At 40.2% G+C, this 22,879-nt stretch overlaps 1 protein-coding gene across 4 annotated transcripts in view; it reads right to left on the bottom strand.

The window, feature by feature from the left end:
* The window catches only part of TCAF1 (TRPM8 channel associated factor 1), a 56,443-nt gene that overhangs the window by 14,550 nt on the left and 19,014 nt on the right, over positions 1-22,879 (bottom strand). For all 4 annotated transcript variants that reach the window (XM_086687832.1, XM_086687837.1, XM_086687822.1 and 1 more), the window contains exon 2: positions 19,716-20,349. In XM_086687832.1, coding sequence (XP_086543958.1) covers positions 19,716-20,335 — 620 coding nt within the window. In that variant the 5' untranslated portion in view covers positions 20,336-20,349. The remainder of the gene's footprint in view (positions 1-19,715; positions 20,350-22,879) is intronic.

Here is a 22,879-nt window from a genome sequence, read left to right as displayed (position 1 = left end):
AAAAGTATAATTGCCAGGGAATCTCAATTTTAATACATGGCAGAAAGTAAATCTTGATGGGGATGAACACTATGAATAAGTCAACAGGGAAACTGAGTCAAGTGATCGTTCCAGAGGGCAGTGCTGAAAGGCACGAAGCTAAACAGCAGAAAAAAGAGAATGAAGGACAAAGGAGAAGATCTAGCAAGCGGGAGTTAAGAAAGCAAAGAAAGAGAAAAAAAGGAGCAAGAAACCTACAATTACATGCAATTTCCTTGCACTGAAAAACTGATTTCAGTTCTCAGAAAGACAGGACTACCCGAATGCAAAGCAGGGTAAATGAGAAGTGCAGGATCTAGCTGGTTACTGACAAGCTAATGAACTTCAAACATGAAGAAAAAGCCTTGAAGGCCGCCAGAAAGAAAACAAAGCCAAAGAGAACAAATTACCTACAAAGAAGTGAAACAAACTCCCTAAAAACAAAGTATTTGAGGGCAGTGAAGGCACTCTGTGTGGCACACACAGCCGCCTAAAACTCTTCGTTGGCACGTGGAAATACTGATACCACATCAAGGGTTTAGAAAACGTACCACTCGTGAAAGTTTTCCCCAAAATGTACCTAAGGTTACCCTGTAGGTCTAGAAAAAGAAAAACAAGTACAACAGACAAACAGATTGGCTTCACGAAACAGTGGCGGGCACGAATACCAGTGTAATTTATAAGTAATGCTGAGAAAGGTCTTCTGATACTTGCTGCAGTTGCTAAGAAAGAGTCCCGAATTAGCAGGACCATGACGTTAAACTAAACTGAGGCAAAACCAAACTGGAACCAAGGTGCCGCTGTTTTGGGAGGTAGAGGGTGAGCATGCAAAAGTGCGAGAAAGAGACAAATGGCGTTCTTAATTTGGAGACGTAGATTATAAAAACTAGTTAATTCGCAACTCAGATCTAAAAATATAAAGCTTACTAAATAAGGGCAACACAGTAAATATGGCTATTAGTGTATAATAAAGGTGGCATCTTGTATTACTGGGAAAAGATACTTTCATAAAAATAATTTCAAATAACCTATATTATAAATTATATTATAATAACTTATTATAGTAAATATTTATGTAATAATATATAATGCATAATATTATATAATATATAGTTATATAATAAAATGTAAATAATAAATGTATTATCATAAATTATAAATATAATTTCATAAATGTTGGGATGACTGGATAGGCATTTGGGAAAAGATAAAATGGATACCCTCTGTCACACAACACACAAGACAAGATTCCAAATGCATCCGAGCGGTAAATTTTAAAAGGGAAACCACCCAAGTACTGGAAGAAACCAAGAGTGAAATCTCCTAATCTAGGTGTGAGGAAAGGCTTCCTAACTATGACCCAAAATCAAATGTGCTAAGAGAAAAGATTGATAAAATTAGCTACATATGCATTTTTGAATGGCAGAAATACTAAATACATTAAAAAAACAAACATGCTGTAATCACAGATAAAAGATGAATATTTCTAGTCTGTAAAGAACTCTTAAAATGAGAACACGAAAAACATATCTGAAAATGGGCAAAACATGTAAAAGGACAGTTTGCAACCAAAAAAAACCTAAATGACTCTTAACACACACTGATTTACTTCTAGAAAAAAGAATGAAGGGGCACCTGGGTGGCTCAGTCAGTTAAGTGTCCGACTCTTAGATTTGGCTCAAATCATGACCTCATGGTCCCTGGGTTCAAGCCCCTCTTCGGGCTCTGTGCTGACAGTGCAGAGCCTACTTGGGATTCTCTCTCTCTTTCCATCTCTCTGCCCCTCCCCTGCTCATGCTTTCTCTCCCTCTCTCTAAAAATAAATAAAGTTAAAACAGAAAAAAGAATACAAGTTACAACTATATTGGAATACCATTTCCCAGCTATCAGGCTAACAAAGCTTCAGAAGTCTGATAACTATTCTGTTAGAATTGTGTGGGGGAAACAGGCATCGTCTCTCCACTGCTGGTGAGAATGCTAAGTGGTACAACCCAACATGGAGATGAACTTGGCAATTTCTAACAATAGTATACATACATTTATCCTTGGACCTAGCAATTTTATCTCTAGAAAGTTAGCCAAAAGGCACAATTTCAATAAAATGAAAACACTTAAAACAAAGTTATCCATTGCAACTTTATGATAGCAAAAACATGAAAGCAACACAAATGCCTGTACATTAGAGGTTGGTTGAATCAACTATGGTATACTCATAGAGACAAACAGAACGCCACTATGGAAAAAAAAAATAAGGGAGATTTCTAAATATTGTCAAAGCATAATTATCAAGATATATTAATTGAAAAAAGCAGGGTGTAAAAGAGTATTCATAGCATGCTTCCTTTAATTTGTGAAATACTGGGCACAATATGTATCCACACACACACTGTTGTAAAAAGAAATAGGAAGGAATAATCAAGAAACTAATGAAATTGGTTATCATACAGGGGTGAGAACAGATTACAAACAGAGGGAAAGAGAATGAGAAAGTTTTTTCTTTTTTTTCAGGCTTTAACATGCCAATTAAAAAAACTATGCTTTATTTATTTTTTTTAAGTAGGCTCCATGCTCAATATGGGCTTGAACTTATGACCCTAACATCAAGAGTCTCAAGCTGTACTGACTGAGCCAGCCAAAGGCCCCTAAGAGTACTTTTAGGCTCACAGCACTATTGAGGGGAGAGCACACAGAAGTCCCATATACCACCCCCCCCCACACACACACACACACACACACACACACACACACACACACACACACACACACGCATAGCCTCCCGTTACCAACATCCCCATCAGGGTAGTACATCTGTTACACTCAAACCTACATTAGCACATTATTATCACCCAAAGCCCATGGTTCTCATTGGGGTTCACTCTTGTTGTACATCCTGTGGGTTTGGACAAAGGTATAATGACATGTATCCCTATTTATGGTATCATCAAGTATTTTCACTGCCCCCAAAATACTCTGTGTCCTGCCTATTCATCCTCTCCTCTTGCCCCTAGCATCCACAGATCTTTTTACTGTCTCCAGAGTTTTGCCTTTTCCAGATGTCATCCAGTCGCAATCATACATTAATCATGCATTTAAATTTCCTCCATGTCTGTTCATGGCTTATTAGCTCATTTATTTTTAGCACTGAATAATACCCCACTTCTGAATGTACCACAATTTACTTACTCATTCACCCCCTGAAGAACATCTTGGTTGCTTCTACATTTGGCAATTATGAACACAGCTGCTACTAATATCCACTTGCATGTTTTTGTGTGGATATAACTCCTTTGGGTAAACAGCAAGGAGTGTGATTGCAAGATCATATGGTAAGAGTAGTTTAGTCTGTAAGAAACTGTGAAACTGTCTTCGAAGGTGGCTGTACCATGTTGCATTCCCATCAGCAGTGAACGAGAGTTCCTGTTGCTCCACATCCTCATCAGCATTTGGTGGTGTCAATGTCTTGGATTTTCAGTGTAGTGACAGCTCATTGTTTTACTTTGCATTTCCCTGATGACATGTGATATGAAGTATCTTTACAGGATTATCATACATCTGTACATCTTATTGTGAGGTGTCTATTAAGGTCACTGGACCATTTTATTATATTGTTTTCTTATTGTTATTTTAAGAGTTCATTATATATTTTGGATGATAATGCTTTATATGATGTGCCTTTTGCAGATATGTGTTCCCAGTCTGTGGCCTGTCTTCTCATTCTCTTGACGTTGACTTTTGCAGAGAAGTTTTCAATTTTATAACGATTTTTTTTAACATTTATTTATTTTTGAGACAGAGAGAGACAGAGCATGAATGGGGGGAGGGCCAGAGAGAGAGGGAGACACAGAATCTGAAGCAGGCTCCGGCTCTGAGCTGTCAGCACAGAGCCTGATGCAGGGCTCGAACTCACAGACCGTGAGATCGTGACCTGATCGAAGTCGGATGCTCAACCGACTGAGCCACCCAGGCACCCCAAGAAGTTTTCAATTTTAATGAAGCCCAGCCTACCCATGATCACGTTCATGTTTCCTTGGTATTATAGCTAAAAAGTCATAGCCATAGTCAAGATCATCTAGGATTATTTCCTATGTTATCTACTAGGAGTTTTACAGTTCTGTGTTTTACCTTCAGGTCTGTGATCTATTTTGAGTTATTTTATGAAAGCTATAAGGTCTGTGCCTAGGTTTCATTTTTTTGCCTGTGGATGTCCAGTTCCAGCATCATTTTTGAAGACTTTCTTTGCTCCATTGTATGGCCTTTGTTCCTCTATCAAAGATCAGATGACCAGATTTATGTGGGTCTCTTTCTGGGCTCTCTATTCCATTCAGTTTGTCTGTTCTTTCACGAATACCACACTCTTTTCTCTTTTGATTACTGTGAGTCTCAAGTATAGTGAGTCCCACTTTGTTCTCCTTTGATATTGTGTTGAATATGCCAACTTTGAAAAAATCAACCTCGCAGACGTGTTAAAATCCATCCATTTAAAGTGTACATCTTGATGAGATTTTGTTACATTTATACACTGGTATAATCACAATAAAAATACATAACATTTCCATCACCACATAAAGCTATCTTTTGCCCTATTTCAGTCACTTCAGTCCCCGGGCAACCACTGACATGCTGGCTTTCAGTGTAGATTAGGTCTGCCTTTTCTGAAACTTCATATAAATGGAATCACAAAGTAGATACTCTTGCATTTGGCTTCTTCCACTTAGAGTACATTTCTGAGAGCCACCTATATTATTAAGCCTATCAGTAATCTATCCCCCCCTTTTTTTTAACTGCTGAGTAGTATGTCCCTGGGTGGATATGTCACATTTTGTTTATCTGTTCATCTGTTGATGAACATTTGGGTAGCTTCCAGTTGGGGGCTTGCTGCCATGAACAATGATGTGTAGAATTTTTGTGTGGACGTGTTTTCTGTTCTGGATAAATACTTAGGAATGAGATGTCTGAGTGGTATGGGAAGAGTAGGTTTAAGTTGATAAGAAATTGCCAAACTGTTTTCCAACTGTACATTCCCAACAGTAATGTATGAGAGCTCCAGTCGCTCCACATTATTACCAACACTTCTTGTCAGTCTTTTTAGGAGCAGTTCTAGTGGGGTGTATGGTATCTAATTGTGACATTAATTTGCATTTCTCTGATCACTAACAATATTGAGAATCTTTTCATGGGCTTACTGGCCTTTCATAGCTTATCTTCCATGAAGTATGTTGAAATATTTTGTCCTTTTATTTTTTTTATTGGATCGTTTGTCTTCTTATTGAGATGTAAGAGTTCTCTATGTATCCTGAATGCAAATCCATTGTCAGATACAAATACAGCAAATAATTTTTCTAGTCTATAGCCTGCCTTTTTGTTTTCTTTCTCCCTTTTTTTTTCTTTTTTCTTTCTTTCTTTCTTTTTCTTTCTTTCTTTCTTTTCTCTTTCCTTTTTGTTTTCTTAATATTATCTACTGAACTTCAGAAGTTATTAAAATTTTATGAAGCTCAATTTATCAATCATTTCCTCTTATGGCTCATGTACTTTTTGTGTCCTATCTAGTCCATCTTTGCCTAACCTAGGGTCACAGATAATCTCTCCTGTGCATTCATTTAGAAGTTTTTGACATAAAAAAGGAAAAAGAAAAAAGAAGGAAGGATGAAAGGAAGAGAAAGAAAGAAAGAAAGAAAGAAAGAAAGAAAGAAAGAAAGAAAAGAAAGGAAGAGAAAGAAAGAAAAAGAAAGAAAGAAAAAAGAAAGGAAAGGAAAGAAGGAAGGAAGGAAGGAAAGAAGGAAGGAAGGAAGGAAGGAAGGAAGGAAGGAAGAAAGAAAGAAAGAAAGAAAGAAAGAAAGAAAGAAAGAAAGAAAGAAAGAAAAAGAGAAAGAAAGAAAAAGAGAAAGAAAGAAAAAGAAAAAGAAAAGATGGTTTTGAATCTTAGCCTCGGCTTTTAGGGCCAGATCTTTTTAGTTATTTGTTTTGTATGGAGCAGGATAAGTGTCAGGATTCACCTTTTCTCCATAAGGGTATCCATTTACTCCAGAACCATATGTTGAAAAGATTGAGCATGGATCTGTGAGCCTATTTCTGAACCACGTGTAGTCATTTCACTGATCTGTATGGCTGTCCTTATGCCAACACCACGGTATCTTGATTACTTTAGCTTTCTAGTAAGTCTTGAACTTAGGTTATATTAGTTCCTTTGATTTGCATTAATTTTAGAGTCCATTTGAACTTTGGTTGGGATTGCACTGAATCTTTATGTCATTTGGGGGAAAACTGACATCTTAAAATTACTGAGTGTTCTGATTCATCAATCTGATGTATTTCTCTATTTCTTTAGGCTTTACTTAATTTCAGTGATGTTTTATAGTTTCAGGATATAGGTCTTAAAACATTTCATTAACTTTATTCATTAGTATTTCATGATTTGGGGTCCTATCTTTATTGGATTATTTTTAATTTCAATTGTCAATTTTTGGCTGCTAGTATATAAGAATGTAATTGATTTGTATTGACCTTGTATCTTGCAACCTTACTAACTTCAATTATCATAGTGCTTTTTTTGTAGTTTTAAAGAGTGTTTTTTTTACATAGATCTCATGTTTTCTGCTAATAAACATAGGTTTACTTCTTAATTTTTCATCTCTGTGCCTTCTTTTACCGGCCTTACTGAACTGGCTATGATCGTTAGTGCAGTGTTGAATAAAAGCAGTGACAGCAGATATCCTTCCTTGCCTTGTTTTCAATTTTAGGGTATTTCCCTATTAAGCACATTCGTAGCTATAGCTTTTTCAAAGATGATTCTCACAATATTGAAGAAGTTCCTTTTTATTTCTAGTTGGCTAAAATATTATCATGATTTGGTACTGAATTTTGTCAAATGCTTTTGTGTGTGTGTGTGTGTGTGTGTGCACATGTGTACTGAATTATATGGTTTTCTCATTCATTCTGCTCATATGGTGAATTACTGGGGTGCTCAGATGGCTCAGTCGGTTACATGTACAACTTCCGCTCAGGTCATGATCTCATGGTTCGTGGGTTCAAGGCCCACGTCCGGCTCCGTGCTGACAGCTCAGCCTGCTTCGGATTCTGTGTCTCTCTCTTTCTCTCTCTGCCCTTCCCCTGCTCATGCTTGGTCTCTCTCTGTTTCAAAAGTAAGTAAACATTAAAAAAAAAAAAAGTATGATGAATTACTTCCATGGTAGAGTGTTAAACCAGCCATGCATTCCCAGGATAAGCCATACTTGGCCATGATGTAGTATCCTTTTTATATATTACTTTTATTCTTTTTACAATATTTTATTAAGAATTTTTCTCTCTCTGCCCCTCCCCCGTTCATGCTCTGTCTCTCTCTGTCCCAAAAATAAATAAACGTTGAAAAAAAAATTAAAAAAAAAAAAAAAGGGGTGCCTGGGTGGCGCAATCGGTTGAGCGTCCGACTTCAGCCAGGTCACGATCTCGCAGTCCGTGAGTTCGAGCCCCGCGTCAGGCTCTGGGCTGATGGCTCGGAGCCTGGAGCCTGTTTCCGATTCTGTGTCTCCCTCTCTCTCTGCCCCTCCCCCGTTCATGCTCTGTCTCTCTCTGTCCCAAAAATAAATAAACGTTGAAAAAAAAATTAAAAAAAAAAAAAAGAATTTTTGCATCTGCATGAGGGACATTGTTCTGTAGTTTTCTTGTGATGTCTTTCTCTGGTTTTGGTATCAGAGAAATACTAGTGTAATAAATTAAGTTGCAAAAAGTTTCCTCCTCTTCTGCTTTCTTGAAGAGTTTATGTAGGGTTAGTATCTTTTGTTCTTTGAATGTTTGGTAAAATTCATCAGTGAAGCTATCTCCTTATTTTTTTTTTTTTTGCATTGTTGTTTATTTTAAATAAAATTTTTATTTTAAAATAAGAAACCATAAAAGTTGCAAATAGTACCAAGTTCCAATATACCCTTCACTCAGTTTTCCAAATGTTAACATGTTACACAGTTATGGTACGTTTGCCAAAACTAGTAAGTTAAAGTTAGTAAAATGCTCTTAACTCCAGACTTTACACAAATTTCACCTTTTCCCACTGATATTTTCTAGGATCCAATCCAGGATACCAGATTGCATTTAGTATCGGGATGTTTTAAATTAGAATTCAACTCCTTTAACATACATTTTCTGTTTCTTCTTGTGTCAATTCTAGCAGTTTGTCTCTCTGTGGAAAGCTGTCAAATGCATTGGCATACAGTTGTAATATTCCCTTATATCTTAATGTCTGTAGGATCTATATTAATCATCTGTATTCCATCCCTGGAATTTATCATTTGTATTCATCTCTTGTTTTTGTGATCAATGTATCTAGAGACTTATCACTTTATTGATTTTTTCCAACTAACCAACTTCTGTTTTTACTGATTTTCCCTATTGTTTTTCTACTTCCTGTTTCATTGATTTCTGCTCTCATCTTTATTATCTTCTTATTCCTTCCACATATTTTGGGTCAGGTTTTTCTTTTTTCTTTTCTTTTCTTTTCTTTTCTTTTCTTTCTTTTCTTTTCCTTTTTTTTTAGCTTCTTGATGTGGAAATTCAGGACACTGAACTTAAGCCTTTCATTTTTTCTAATAAAAGCATTTAAAAGTATACCTTTCTTTCTCTGTACTACTTTAACTACATTACACAATTTTTGGCATGTTGTGTTTTCATTTTTATTCAGTTGAAAACATTTCCTAATTTCCTTGGCAATTTCTTTTTTGACTTGTAGGGTATTCATGTATTTTTTAACTTACAAGTATTTAGATATTCCAGATATGTTTATCCCATTAATTTCTAGTGCAGTACCACTGTGATCAGAACATACTATGTATAGAGGAGCCTGGTGGCTGTTAAGAGTCCAACACTTGATTTCAGCTCAGGACATGATCTCATGGAGGTTAATCAAGCCCTACATTTGTCAGGCTCCGCACCTGGCATAGAGCCTGCTTAAGGTCGTCTCTCTCTGCCCCTCCCCACTCGTGCATGCTCTCTCTCTCTCTCTCTCAAAATAAATAAGTAAACTTAAAAAAAATAAATAAGTGTGCCTTGCTGTTACAACCATGTCAGTACTTAATGCATTCAAAAAATAGAATTAAATAAGCAAATATAGGCAAAAACCCACATTAAATTAAAGTAGGACTAAACGAAAACAAACAATCCAAGTACCTTCTGAACACAGTACTCGGACATTCTACGCTCAGTGAAGTATATTCTGAGGATAAAAATAAATACAAAGAAGTCTTTAAAACTTACTATTTATGCTCTTGGCTATACTGTGGGAATAGTAATCATGAAATTATTTTGTGCGCACTGTAGGACTGAACTAATGAGTAAATACTGAAGTTGTGGAAACCAGTATTCACATTATGGGAGACGGAAGATACAAACAGGGAATCTTCCCTGTGGTTTTGGATTAAAACTAGGGGTATCAGTATGAACTTATGATTATGAGATCAATATTTCCTGGCTGTCTTCTGAGGAGCCCAGGAATGAGGACAGTCCAACAGCAGTGAGTACACTGTGATGACCATAGTTTCTAAATACCATTCACCACCAAAAGGAACTAAGAATTCTTTTTTTTTTTTTTTTAATTTTTTTTTTCAACGTTTATTTATTTTTGGGACAGAGAGAGACAGAGCATGAACGGGGGAGGGGCAGAGAGAGAGGGAGACACAGAATCGGAAACAGGCTCCAGGCTCCGAGCCATCAGCCCAGAGCCCGACGCGGGGCTCGAACTCACGGACCGCGAGATCGTGACCTGGCTGAAGTCGGACGCTTAACCGACTGCGCCACCCAGGCGCCCCGGAACTAAGAATTCTTGAAGAAATGGCTGAATCTGGTTTTGGACTAGAAAAGGACAACATGAACCTGCAACGTCTTGTTGTACCAGACACTGAGTAAATACAAGAAAACTGATGGGGCGTGTCAAATGATTTAGGAGTTAGCTTAATAGGGCTTTGCACTTGCCAAATTTGAGACAGTATGACCTTCAAAAAACACACACTATAAATGATTTATATTTGATTTTTTTTAAAAGGGTCCATGTGTGGAGCGCCTAGGTGGCTCAGTCGGTTAAGCATCTGACTCCTGGTCTCTGCCGAGGTCATGATCTCATGGTTCATGAGTTCCAGCCCCACATCCGGCTCTGCACTGTCAGCACAGAGCCTACATGGGGTTCTCTCTCTCCCTCTCTCTGCCCCCCCCCTGCTCGCACTCTCTCTGTCTCTCAAAATAAATAAACAAAAAAAATATAAAAGGGTCCATGAGTACAGAGTGGTACTCAAGCAAAATTTTAAAACCACCACAAAATCAACAACAAATGTTGTGGGGGTAGGGAGGGATCCCAACCAATTCTGGCAGAAATCTACACATAAAACCTACATTCAACTAGAAGGTCAGGTTGCTACAGGTGCTCAGAAGAGAGACATCCATGTCAGAATGGGAGAGGGTGGGAGAGGTTTTCTGGAAGAGGTGATGTTTGACATGAATCTTTAAGAAAGGGGCAGGAAGTACCCGTGTGCAGTAGAAGTAATCACTTTTGTAAATATTGACCCGGGCACAGATCATCAACTAGTGCTAAAACCACTGGGTGGAAGGTTGCTGGTGAACAGGACATTAATACTCTCAAATTGTCACACCGTAGGTTAAACTGGTTAAAAGGGGGGAAAGGCACTATTACACTAGGAAAATCTGGCAAACTCCAATTTAACTAAATAGCCAATTCTGTCATCACCAGTAACAATAAAACTGATGTCATATGCCTCCCAATTCGATACCTTGTAACGAGCCCAATGTCACCTATGTAGTATTCTTGCCAAAAAATGTTTGACTGAGTATAATCATGAGAAAATAATTAGACAAATCCAAACTGAGGGGCATTCCACACAATGGCTGGGCTAGATGCTTCAAAAACACCAGTGTCCTGAAAGATAAGAAAAGCTGGCAAATGTTTTGGTTGGATCCTATATTAAAAAAAAAAAATCTAAAAAAGATGTTGTTGGGGTAATTGCAGACATTTGAACATGGACATTAAATAATAGTGTTGTATTGATGGCACCGTTTTTGTTTTTTTTTTAGATCATTGTATTATGGTTATACTGGAAAATGCCCTTGTCTCTAGGAGATATATATTGAAGTATTTAGATGTGATGTGTTACTCCGTCTGTAGGTTTCTCTCAAATGGTTAGGCAAAGTAATCTGTTTCTGTGTGTTTATACAGTATATGTGACAAAATCTAGTCACTGACGTATCTAGGTGAAGGGTATGGTTATCATTACATTATTCTTGCAATGTTCCCATAAGTGTGAAAAATTTTTACATAAAGATGTGGGAAAAAATTAAGGATAGCTACAAGAAGAATAGAAAAATCCTGTGTAATTTCCAAATAGTGAGAAGAGAAAAAGAAACTCAACCAATGGAGCAAAAGGCTGTAAAGGAAAATTTTAAAAGAAGCAATGAGAAAGTATAACAAAATATTGAGCAAGATTATAGTATCTAGAACATCAATTTTTTGATTATATAAATGGATTATTTACCTTGTAAACTGCAGAGGCACTATGATTAGGTTAAAAAATCAGCTTTACACTAAGAGACAAACCTTTTAGAAAAAAACATAGAAAGAGTAACAAAACAAAAAGAGAAGCAAAACAAAAAAAAATAGGGAATAGTAACTACATACTAGACAAAATAGAATTCAAGGTGAAAAACACCAGTTGCTAGAAAGGGTATGTTCTGACAAAATGTACACACCATGAAAAAAACTCAGGAGTTTTCAGGATACCAAAATATAGCTTTAAAACATGGGAAATAAAAGCCAAGTTCAGTTTTAAAATCTCAGTGGGAGTTTGGAACAGTTGTCTTAGAGATCTCTTTTAGATCAAGTATGCAAAAATTAAGTAATTTATGGAGAATATGAATAATCCAGTTTCTCTAAGGGATAAATTTAGACATATGTACGTAAGAGAGAGTACTTACAGAATGCTCTCAAAAAATGATATTGTTACTGATATTTTGCTAGGTCAGAAAAAGTAATGCTATTTAAAATATGTGATAACAGTAGTGTGGTTACATTTAAAGATCAGTCCTTGTCTTTTAGAGATACGCTATTTTATGGACAGAATGATGCAATGTCAGAGACTTGCTCAAAACAAACTGGAAGAGGGAGGAAAGGGGTTGGAAGGTGGTGAGTGGAGACAGTTAGCTGGTAGTTGAGAATTGCACTGGCTGGGTGACGGATACGTGTTTGTTCACTGCTCTTATTTCTATCTCTAAGAATATATACGTTTGAAGATTTCCAAAATAAGAAATTTCTAAAAGGAAACTGCCAAGCACTTAAAATGAATAAGTGTATATCCAGCCTGTGTGGGTTTCAGTGAAAGGATATTCATTATATCTTTATTTACAGAAGAATTAGAAAGTAACTTTACTGTGTGCTAACAGGCGTATAGTTAAATGACTTATGGAACAATCCAACGCAAAACGCTATTCAGCCATTCTGAAGGATGATGCACATTATCAGAAAGATGCACGTGGAAAATGTTCAAGATAATTAAGTGGAAAACCAAGTTGCAGGTTTCTCTGTCTCTGTCTCTGTCTCTCTGTTCCCCCAGCTCTTCCACACCGTCCTCCCACACAAATGGGGGAAAAGGCAGAAAAGATAGAGTCCAAACTCTGGAGGAACAAATCAGCAGGGGCAGAGGGACAGGCAGAGATGAAGATCTTTCCCTTTTTACTTTGCCTACTTCTGGATTATTTCTGTTATTTTCCAGCAAGCATGTATTTTGAAACTGGAAGAAAATGTTCATAAAAAGGGAAAGGGGTGCCTGGGTGGGTCAGTCGGTTGAGCGGCCGACTTCGGCTCAGGTCATGATCTCGCTGTCTGTGAGTTTGAGCCCTGCGTTGGGCTCTGTGCTGACAGCTCAGAGCCTGGAGCCTGTTTCAGATTCTGTGTCTCCCTCTCTCTCTGACCCTCCCCCGTTCATGCTCTGTCTCTCTCTGTCTCAAAAATAAATAAACGTTAAAAAAAAAAGGGAAAGCAATCTAAATTGTGATTTAGCAATTCCTCTTTTTTTTTATTTAAACATTTTTAAAATGTTTATTTAGTTTTGAGAGAGAGACAGAGTATGAGTGGGGGAGGGACAGAGAGAGGGAGACACAGAATGCGAAGCAGGCTCCAGGCTCTGAGCTGTCAGCACAGAGCCCGACGTGGGGCTCAAACTCACGGACCGCGAGATCATGACCTGAGCAGAAGTCAGAAGCTCAACCAACTGAGCCCCCAGGAGCCCCTAGCAATTACTCTTCTAACGTGGCCTGTCTTTCCACTTGGATTCGCTCTCTGAAATGTCTTGTTTATTTTTTGAGAGCCAGTTTATGCCATTTTAGCCTACATAACTAAGCATGCCGTGAGGACAGAGTAGGAGTTAGGTGAGGATATTTACCCCCACCACGCCCCGCCATGATCCTGACATAAAATTCTATAGTTAGCATTCTGAATATTCCTAACATGTAACAAGCAATGACCTCCAACGATTTGTGGATCCTTGTTATAAGTAAGCTTATTAATTAATATCTGCGTAAGGTTCGTCAATTCAGGTTTCACAGGGCCAAGGAACTTGGAGCATGCAGACATTGGAGAGCACGACCGTTGGTATAACATTCTTTTCTATGCATCTCTGATGACTGAATATATATGGGGATCACCGTAGACAGAAAACCAGTCTCAATGGAGTAATAGCTAAAAGGAGGACAAGGGTGTTCTACTCCAGCACTTTCCAGGGAAGTGGGAAGAGGGAAGAAGAGGTGAAACTGCATGCATGTCTTGCTGCATATACTGGCAGGAAGATCACAGGTTTCCAGGTTCCAGTGAAACTCAGTATCACAGCCCTCTTCCTAACACAGTTATTTGTTTTTTTGTAAATTCTTCCAGGTCTTGTTACTGAAGGTTTCTGTGTTTTTAATTACTAGATCTTTGGAAATCATTGTCTTGACATACAAAATACTGCCTGGGATATAGAATATATTCAGTAAATTGCTGGCTATATAAATGTATGAACGAACAACATTCCTTAAAAGAACTCTGTAATAGAAGCCTGAGATTTTGGTAAAAGTGAGATAAGGGACTTCTTATCTAAAAGAGGGACCAGGGGCGCCTGGGTGGCGCAGTCGGTTAAGCGTCCGACTTCAGCCAGGTCACGATCTCACGGTCTGTGAGTTCGAGCCCCACGTCGGGCTCTGGGCTGATGGCTCAGAGCCTGGAGCCTGCTTCCGATTCTGTGTCTCCCTCTCTCTCTGCCCCTCCCCCGTTCATGCTCTGTCTCTCTCTGTCCCAAAAATAAATAAACGTTGAAAAAAAAAATTAAAAAAAAAAATAAATAAAAATAAAAGAGGGACCAGGGGCGCCTGGGTGGCACAGTCGGTTAAGCGTCCGACTTCAGCCAGGTCACGATCTCGCGGTCCGTGAGTTCGAGCCCCGCGTCGGGCTCTGGGCTGATGGCTCAGAGCCTGGAGCCTGTTTCCCATTCTGTGTCTCCCTCTCTCTCTGCCCCTCCCCCATTCATGCTCTGTCTCTCTCTGTCCCAAAAATAAAATAAACGTTGAAAAAAAAAATTTAAAAGAGGGACCAGACAAACTATTCTGGTTTGTCTCCCTAACCTCCTCCTCTCCTAAACCTCCCTAGGTTGGTCATCTAATGATGCGTTTAATTTACGTCACATCTCTTATTGGTGGAGCCAATTCGGTCCCTAGTACCTGTTTTATTAAATGTATAAAGAGGATAAAATATGGCAACTGATCATGATGATGCAGCTTCAGTTTGGTAGAGGAAGTAGGTGGAAACATGGGTAAAAATGCCAATATTTGCGGTGCCTGGGTAGCTCAGTCGGTTAAGCGTCCAACTCTTGATCTCAGCGCAGGTCACGGTCTCAAGGTTGGTGGGATGGAGCCTCGGTGTCAGGCTCTGTGCTGACCACCTGGAGCCTGCTTGGGATTCTCTCTCTCCCTCTCTCTCTGCCCCTCTCCTCTTGCATGCAAACATATGCACATGCTCTCTCGCTCTCTCTCTCTCTCAAAATAAATAAATAATTTCCTAAAAGGCCAATACTTTACACAACTTGGAGAACACACATGACCTGGGGTAAAGCAGCATAATGATGGATGCTAGGTAATCATCAGTGGTTGGGGATGATATTCATGGCATCCTACAACTTACATACCATAGTGTGGAGGCTGGATGTCAGAATAATTAAAGTGCCTTAGGTATTTGAGCATGTTTTCTTCATTCATTTAATCCTCACAACCACCCTGAAAGGTAGTCATTGTTAATCCCACTTTGAAGATGAGGCTTAGAGAGGGTGGCTCCAACACCAGGTTATAGCACATGCACCAGACAGAGCTTGGGAACTTACTGAAGTCTGCCTACTCTAAAATCTGGGCCTTTTCCAGGTTATATGAATATTGAGTCCTGCAATGGGACCAGGTAGTTTATGACAATGGACCCAGTGTTTTTCAAATGAAATACTTAATAGAAGGTGAGGCTTCTTTTGCACATAAAGTGCAGTGCCACTGGCCTCAGAGCCAAGGTGCAATCGAGGCACTGAATGAAGCTGGTAGGAGAGTAGAAATCGCTCAGGGAACAGCCTACATGTGGCTTGGTCTTACAGGGCACGTGGAGGCTAGTGTTTTTCTTAAAATAAATTTTTTTTTAATGTTTATTCATTTCTGAGAGAGAGAACACAAACGGGAGAGGAGCAGAGACAGAGAATGGAGACACAGAATCCAAAGCACACTCCAGGCTCTGAGCTGTTAGCACAGAGCCCGACGTGGGGCTTGAACTCACAAACCATGAGATGGTGACCTGAGCCGAAGTCAGAAGCTTAACCGACTGAACCACCCAGGTGGCCCATGGAGGCTAGTGTTCTAAATGCAGATGATGACGCTTTGCTTTCCAGGCAGGAAACCAGGGCAGTGACTAGGAGGCTCATGTCCTGACAACTGTGGGTATTCTCACCCGGCTAAAAGTAGATCATCTGGTTTTATTACTTAGGGATATTATTTTTCTGATCATAAATTAGACTCTTCCTCTGCTAAAAATGTGATTCATCTTGATAACAACCTGTGGACAGTTTACTCTTTTAGAAGGCTAAGAGGATCCCAGGATCGTATGTAGAATTTAATTTAGTAAGAAATATGCAAGTAATAAGATTAAGGTTAGCTTAATTCACACTCTTATGTTTAAATGAGGGTTTAAAAATAAATAAGATACTTTGGCAGAGTAACTAAATCCATAGGGGCTTTCCATCTGAACCTCGCTCAGCCGGTGATGGAAATAATCTCCCTTGAATTCTAATAGAATCATCTTGGTGTCTTGTATTGTCTAATACTTCTAAAATGTTTTGAAGATATTCTCTGCAGTACTATCTATAAGAACAAGAGTAGAGAAAGATCGAGATGCTCAACAGCAGGCAAATGATTAAATAAATATGGTGTATGCACTGCATTCTTATGAAGTGAATCAAATATAACTTTAAAGATTATATAGAATGAAAAATATTCGTGAGTAGAATTCAAACTAGCATGTATACTAAGAGGACAATGATGTAAAATTATGGATGAATGGGGAAAATAATATATGAAGATGAAAAGAGTTGTATTGTGAGTTTATGACATTACTTTTTAAAATGAAAATTAGGGGCACCTGGGTGGCTCAGTTGGTTAAACATCTAACTCTTAATTTTAGCTCAGGTCATGATCTCCTGGTTTGTGAGATCAAGCCCTGCATTGGGCTCCACAATGACAGCGGGGAGCTTGCTTGGGATTCTCTGTCTCCCTCTCTCTCTTCCCCTCCCTTGCTCATGCACGTGCTGTCTCTCTTTCAAAACAAATAAATAAACTTAAAAAAAATTTTTTTAAATAAAATGAAAATTAAAAAAATAATAGATCCCACAATATTGAAAAAGTGGTTTAAAAGACCATCCATGAAGAAGAAACATAATTCAAAAGTATTGGCAATTGGCAATACACACACACACACACACACACACACACACACACACACACACACACACATTTATATGTATATCAGAGATGTCAAAAAAATTGAACTAAGAGACTTAAATTTGGTTTTATATTTTTTGTTTATGTCATAGAATGGTGCATTGATAGATGTGGAAGATCTTTAACAGGACTTCTAAATTATTTTTCTTGTCTTTAATGTTCTTGTATGTGAAGTGATATTATGGCCTTCTCCTTTGATAATATTTTCTACACATAGCTATATTTTTTGAACAGAAGTGGGAACATACTGAATAACAGGTTAGTATCCTACTTTATTTCATTTCATAGTACCCCCTGAGAGGTTTTTTCCATGCCCTTTTCCCCATGCCTAAAACTATATTCTTGGAAATAGTTTTAATGGTTGGTTAATAATTCTCTAATTTATTTAGCTATACTACTCTTCCTTATTACAAATAGTGCTGCATTGCATATCCTTGGACATGAATCTGATTGTCTCTGATTATTTTTTTTAAAGTCCTATTAAAAAATCTATTTTTTCTCCTGAAACCAATACCACACTGTATGTTAACTAACTTAAATTTATTTTATTGTATTTTTTTATGTTTATTTATTTTGAGAGAGAGAGAGATAAAGAGAGAGAGATCATGAACGGGGGAGCAGGGGGCAGAGAGAGAGACAGAGATAAGCACAAGCAGGCTCCACACTGTCAGCGCAGAGCCCAGTGCAGGGCTTGAACCCACAAACTCTGAGATCATGACCAGAGCTGAAATCAATAGTCAAACGTTCAATGGGCTGAGCCACCCAGGCACCCATTAACTAACTTGAATTTAAATTAAAAAATAAAAAATAAATAAATAAAAATGCTAGTTTTAAAGGTTTATTAAGGTCTAATTTACATAAAGTAAAATTCACTCAATTTAGGTTTATAATTAAAAAAATTTTTTAATGTTTATTTTTGAGAGAGAGAGACAGAGAGGGAGAGAACGAGCAAGGGAGGGGCAGAGACAGAGGGAGACAGAATCTGAAGCAGACTCCAGGCTCTGAGCTGTCAGCACAGAGCCTGATGTGGGGATGGAACTCAAGAACTGCAAGATCATGACCTGAGCCTAAGTTGGATGCTCAACTGACTGAGCCACCCAGGGGCCCCAGATTTAGGTTTATAATTAATGAATGTGGATAAATATATAGTTTAGCAACTGCAACAACATCAGGTGGGAGAAATATCCCTCAACGTCTACTTTTCAGCCTTGGCTACAAGAGAGTGAATATTAAAACTATGGGGAGAGGAGGAGAGGGTTCTTGTTTTCTCTTTTCCCATACTAATCTCAACGTATGCATTTAATCAGTATTTCACGCCTCTCTCTCTCTCCCTCACACACACACATGCACACGCTCAGCTCAGGAAAATCAGTATTGCCATCTTCAATCCATCTACACGTCTAAAATGACCCACTTAACATATGAGCAATGCTTCGCTATAGCTACCTGTAGAAGTAAAGACAGTCAATGATTGTGATGCCGTCTCACCTAGTTAACAACCAAAACTAAAACCCACAATCTCCACAACAGAGTCTGCATACTTGCCTTATTAACTCTGATTTTCCCTCAAGCATCAGTCTTCCAGTTGATTTTACACGTGTGCATACACATACATGAGTGTGTATGCACTCACACACACAACCGAGCTCCACCCGCAATTCAGAATCACTGATGATGAGAAATGATTTAGGTAGAGCCAAAGGAAAAAGAAGTATGGTTTTGATAGAGAAAAACATCTTTGAAGGCAAGTAAGGGGGGTTAGGTAGTTAAGAAAGAGAATTATGGCCAAGCCTTCCCTCCCTATTCCTTAGGATGAAGGTCATCGGTAAACTGAAATTTGATCAATTTGATCAGTCACTATGCCCCAGAATAGCCGTGTCTTTCCTCCTTGCACATATGGGGTTTTGTTTCAAATGTCCCATGCCAAGGAGAGGCCACAGCCCATGATCTGTATGTCTGTTCTAACCCTGCTGTGCCTTCCTCACCCAACCCTACTTTACCATGCTCCCACCAGTCAGAAATACCAGTGCTCTTTGCTCCAAGGATGCTGTGAGTTTTAATGTACAACAGGGTGTGGCCTGGTACACTTCTTCTACTCCTGGAATGACACCAGCCTCTACTCTCCCTCATTCATCCATCCAGTCACCAGCCAACACATGTTTACTGAGCATCTACAAACCTGCTTACATCCAGCACTGTATGAGATGCTGGAGCATAGTGTGTACAGAACAGGCTGGTTAGTGCTCTTAAAGAACCTTCCATGTCGCCTGTCTCTGTACCCGTCATTGGTGTCCCTCATTCTCCATCATCAGGTCTTTTGCCTGCAGACATAAAATCCTCCCCTAACTCTTAGACTTAGCACAAACAACATATTTCAAGCTAGACGTCAGGGAACATCATGGTCACTAAGAAGTTTCTCTGCTCAAAGAGCCAAGTGGTCTGGTCTTGGGAGGCAACAGCAATGGTCTGGTCTGAGTGCCTGGTCTGAGAAGGCAGGAACCCTCCTGTGCCTCAGGGTATTTTTAAAATCTGGTTGATTTAGGGTGAATCAATGCCTAAGTGCCAGGTTCTCTTCTGTTAGCCTGGGAGCAACCTAAAGACAAGAACCATGTCTGTTTTTGAACCTGCAACCAAATCCCCACTGGGGTAAATGCACTTACCTAACTAAGACTGGGATCTTGGGCATCTTCTTGGAGACTTTAAAGAAACTTGTGTCCCCTTTGTTGTCAGTGAAGTACACGCCGGCCACACTGGTCACGAGGTTGCCAGGGAACGTGAAAAGCACCCTTTCGTCATCGCCCTGGTTGGCCCAGTCCCAGGCCTGGCCTCCAATGAGCAAGCCCCCTCCACGTTTCATAAACTTGACCAACTTTTCTGTCATGGTTTCATTGTAGGCATCAATGCAGTAAACCCCCAGGGAGTCTTTCACTTCGGGCTCAATCTTCGCCTCTACCCCAGAACCCTCAAGGATTTTGGCCAGGGGTGCCAGGGACGGGTGTATGCCAATGGGAGCCCCAGGGGAAGAACAAAGCCAACCCACTGCATTGAGGAGAAAGGGAGTGAGCTGGGCTTCTACCAAGTAGTCCTCGTGGGACACCACCACCAGGCGGCCTCGGCCATAGGAGGAGGCAGCAATGAGGACCTGGCCCATGTCATTCACCATGACCGGAAAGGAGGCCTCTCCAATGAGAAGCAGTTCACATGGGATGGCATCTTCGGGGACATCCCAGCTGGTCACTCCATTCATAAGGGCCTCAAAGGCAGCAGAGGGAGTCGCCATGGCTGGATCGGCTTCTGTAGAGAGAAAATCAAAGACTCAGTTTGGGGAAGGACAGATAAACAAATAAATAAACAAGCCAGACAGTTCACTGCTCCCCCAGCTGGGGCAATTCTTCTGTCTATGCAGACGAGACTGACTCTATGAAATGACTCAGGGACTCACCAAGGGGGGTCAAGGTATCCAATCCAGGAGAGTGCGTCGCACCCTGACCAGTCCTCCTAAACTCCTGTGGTTAAACTAAAAGAGCCCGGCACTTTTCTACCGCAGAAGGAAACAAACAGAAATGAAGGCAGAATTGTGTCCCCAAAGAGATACATTCAAGTCCTAACTCCCGGTACCTGTGAATGCGACCTTCTTTGGAAATAGGGTCTTTGCAGGTACAATCCAGTTAAGATGAGGCCATACTGGATTTGAGCGGGCCCTAATTCAATGAGTCACGTCCTTTAAGAAGAAATCTGGATGCAGACAAGACACACAGGGGAGAATGCTAAGAGATGGGAGTGATATATCTACACCAAGGGCGGCCAAAGGTTGCTGGTGAGCATTAGAAGCCAAGAGAGGGAGGCGAGGAGCAGATTTTCCTTCAGAACCTGCAGACCGAACCACTGTGCCAGTACCTTGACTTCAAACTTCTGTGCCCCCAGGACTGGGAGAGAATAGATTTCTGCCGTTTGAAGTCCCCCAGTTCGTGGGAATGTCTTACAGCAGCCACCAGAAACACACACACTGGTGCAGCATGCTGTCCCCACCCCACTCAGCTCCCACACCGATCTCACTAAGTGCAGCTCGGGGACCCCAGAGTTTCAGTCTGGAAAGCCTGCGTCCTCTGAGAAGTGTCCTTGGTCACAGTCACAGCTGGAGAAGAGGAAAGCGGAAGTCCTCTGTGGCTTGAATCCAGAAGCGGAATGTATGCAACACATTATGAAACGATGGCCGATTCTCACTTGTGCCCAGACACCGTGGAGACGGGTGTGTATGTCTGTGGCCGTGGCCTCGCATAAATCCTCTGCTGCTTCCCTGTGAGCTCCCTGCTTGGGATGCACTACAGTCTGACCTCCACTGTGGGCACGGCACTGGAGCGATCCCCTCAAGAGCAGATGTGTTTTCATCATCAGGACACCGAGGGCTTGCCGTTCTCACTGCCCACCCGGTGGCACCGGACAGGGCCGGTCCCCGAGGCTGTCACCACCAGTAACGTTACTGCCTGGGCCAAGCGCAACATCTTCAACCTGCTGACCCATTTACTTTCCAGCCTTCTCTTACCCCTTCTGAAAAGTCCCAGGTTTTTAGTCTTGGGCCCGTAACCTCTTTACTTTCTGTTTCCCTTGTCAGAGAATATTCTCTCTGAAGGCAATATGGCAAAGCGGCTCCAAGCCCAGACTCTGGAGGTAGGCTACCAGGGCTTGAATCTCAGCTGTTCGCTTACTGACTGTGAGATGGGCAGCACATTTCCGTCCTCATTTCCTCATTCATTAAGAAGGGATAAGAGTATCTACCACATCAGGTTGTCCCAAGGATTAAAGGAAGTAACAGGTTAAGTGCCTTTCAATTACTTATTTCATATATATACATACCTATATATATATATATACATATACCTATATATATATATACATATATACACTTATATGTGTATATACACACATACACATGTATGTTTGCTTATAATTATTTGGTTAAGGGTAAGCTATTTAACTTGCCAACGTGCATAATAGAGAATTCTTACAAAGTGAACAACAAGCAAACCTAATGTTAGAATTTACAAATACTGGACTAAGCATTTAATGACTTTTTTTAAGTTTATTTATTTTGAGAGGGAGATGATGGGGGGAGGAGCAGAGACAGAGGGAGAGAGAGACAATTCCAAGCAGGCTCCATGCTGCCAGAGCACAGAGTCCGACGCGGGGCTGGGTCTCACGAACCATGAGATTGTGACGTGTGCCGATGCCAAGGGTCGGATGCGTAACCAACTGGGACACCCAGGTGCCCCTAATGATTCTGATTTTATAGTTTTCACATTTTGGAGCCAATGCTGACACTAAAACTAACGATGACTACATTTAGTTCTCAAATATTTCCACGGGCCTTTGTAAAGGTCCAAGGCACAGACAAAAAGGCCCTGGTTCTGAGGTAACGAATAAACCCAAGATCCCTCCTGAAGGAGCACGTTCTACCATTTGCAGAGGCCTCTAAAACTAAAGAAGTACTAAATTTATTCTTTTCCCTTTAAACTAGCTCCTCTTAGGCAAACTGTGTGAGCTTAGTGGCCCTAGTTGTTAAGGAGACATCTACCTCAGAGAAGCTTTGAGACCACAGAATCAGCAAGTGATTGGTTGCCAAGGGCTTGTGCCTTCTCCGTTCTTCCTGGTGTCCACAAATAGCCAGGACGGCAAACCACACAGGCACGGTTGTGTCCCTTCTCTCTCCTGTCCCGTATCCAGCTGGTCACAGGCCTGTCAAGGTCATCGTTCATGGTTTCCAACCACACTGCCAGTAACCTAGTTCGGGTGCTCGGTAATTCATTCCTCGACTGAAGTGATCCAG

Source organism: Puma concolor, chromosome A2 (genome assembly GCF_028749965.1).
Source record: "Puma concolor isolate L17-30 chromosome A2, mPumCon1.1.hap2, whole genome shotgun sequence".
In the NCBI taxonomy this organism is placed as follows: Eukaryota; Metazoa; Chordata; class Mammalia; order Carnivora; family Felidae; genus Puma; species Puma concolor.
The sequence above is the reverse complement of the archived record's forward strand: the minus strand, read 5'-3'. Positions and strand labels throughout refer to the sequence as shown.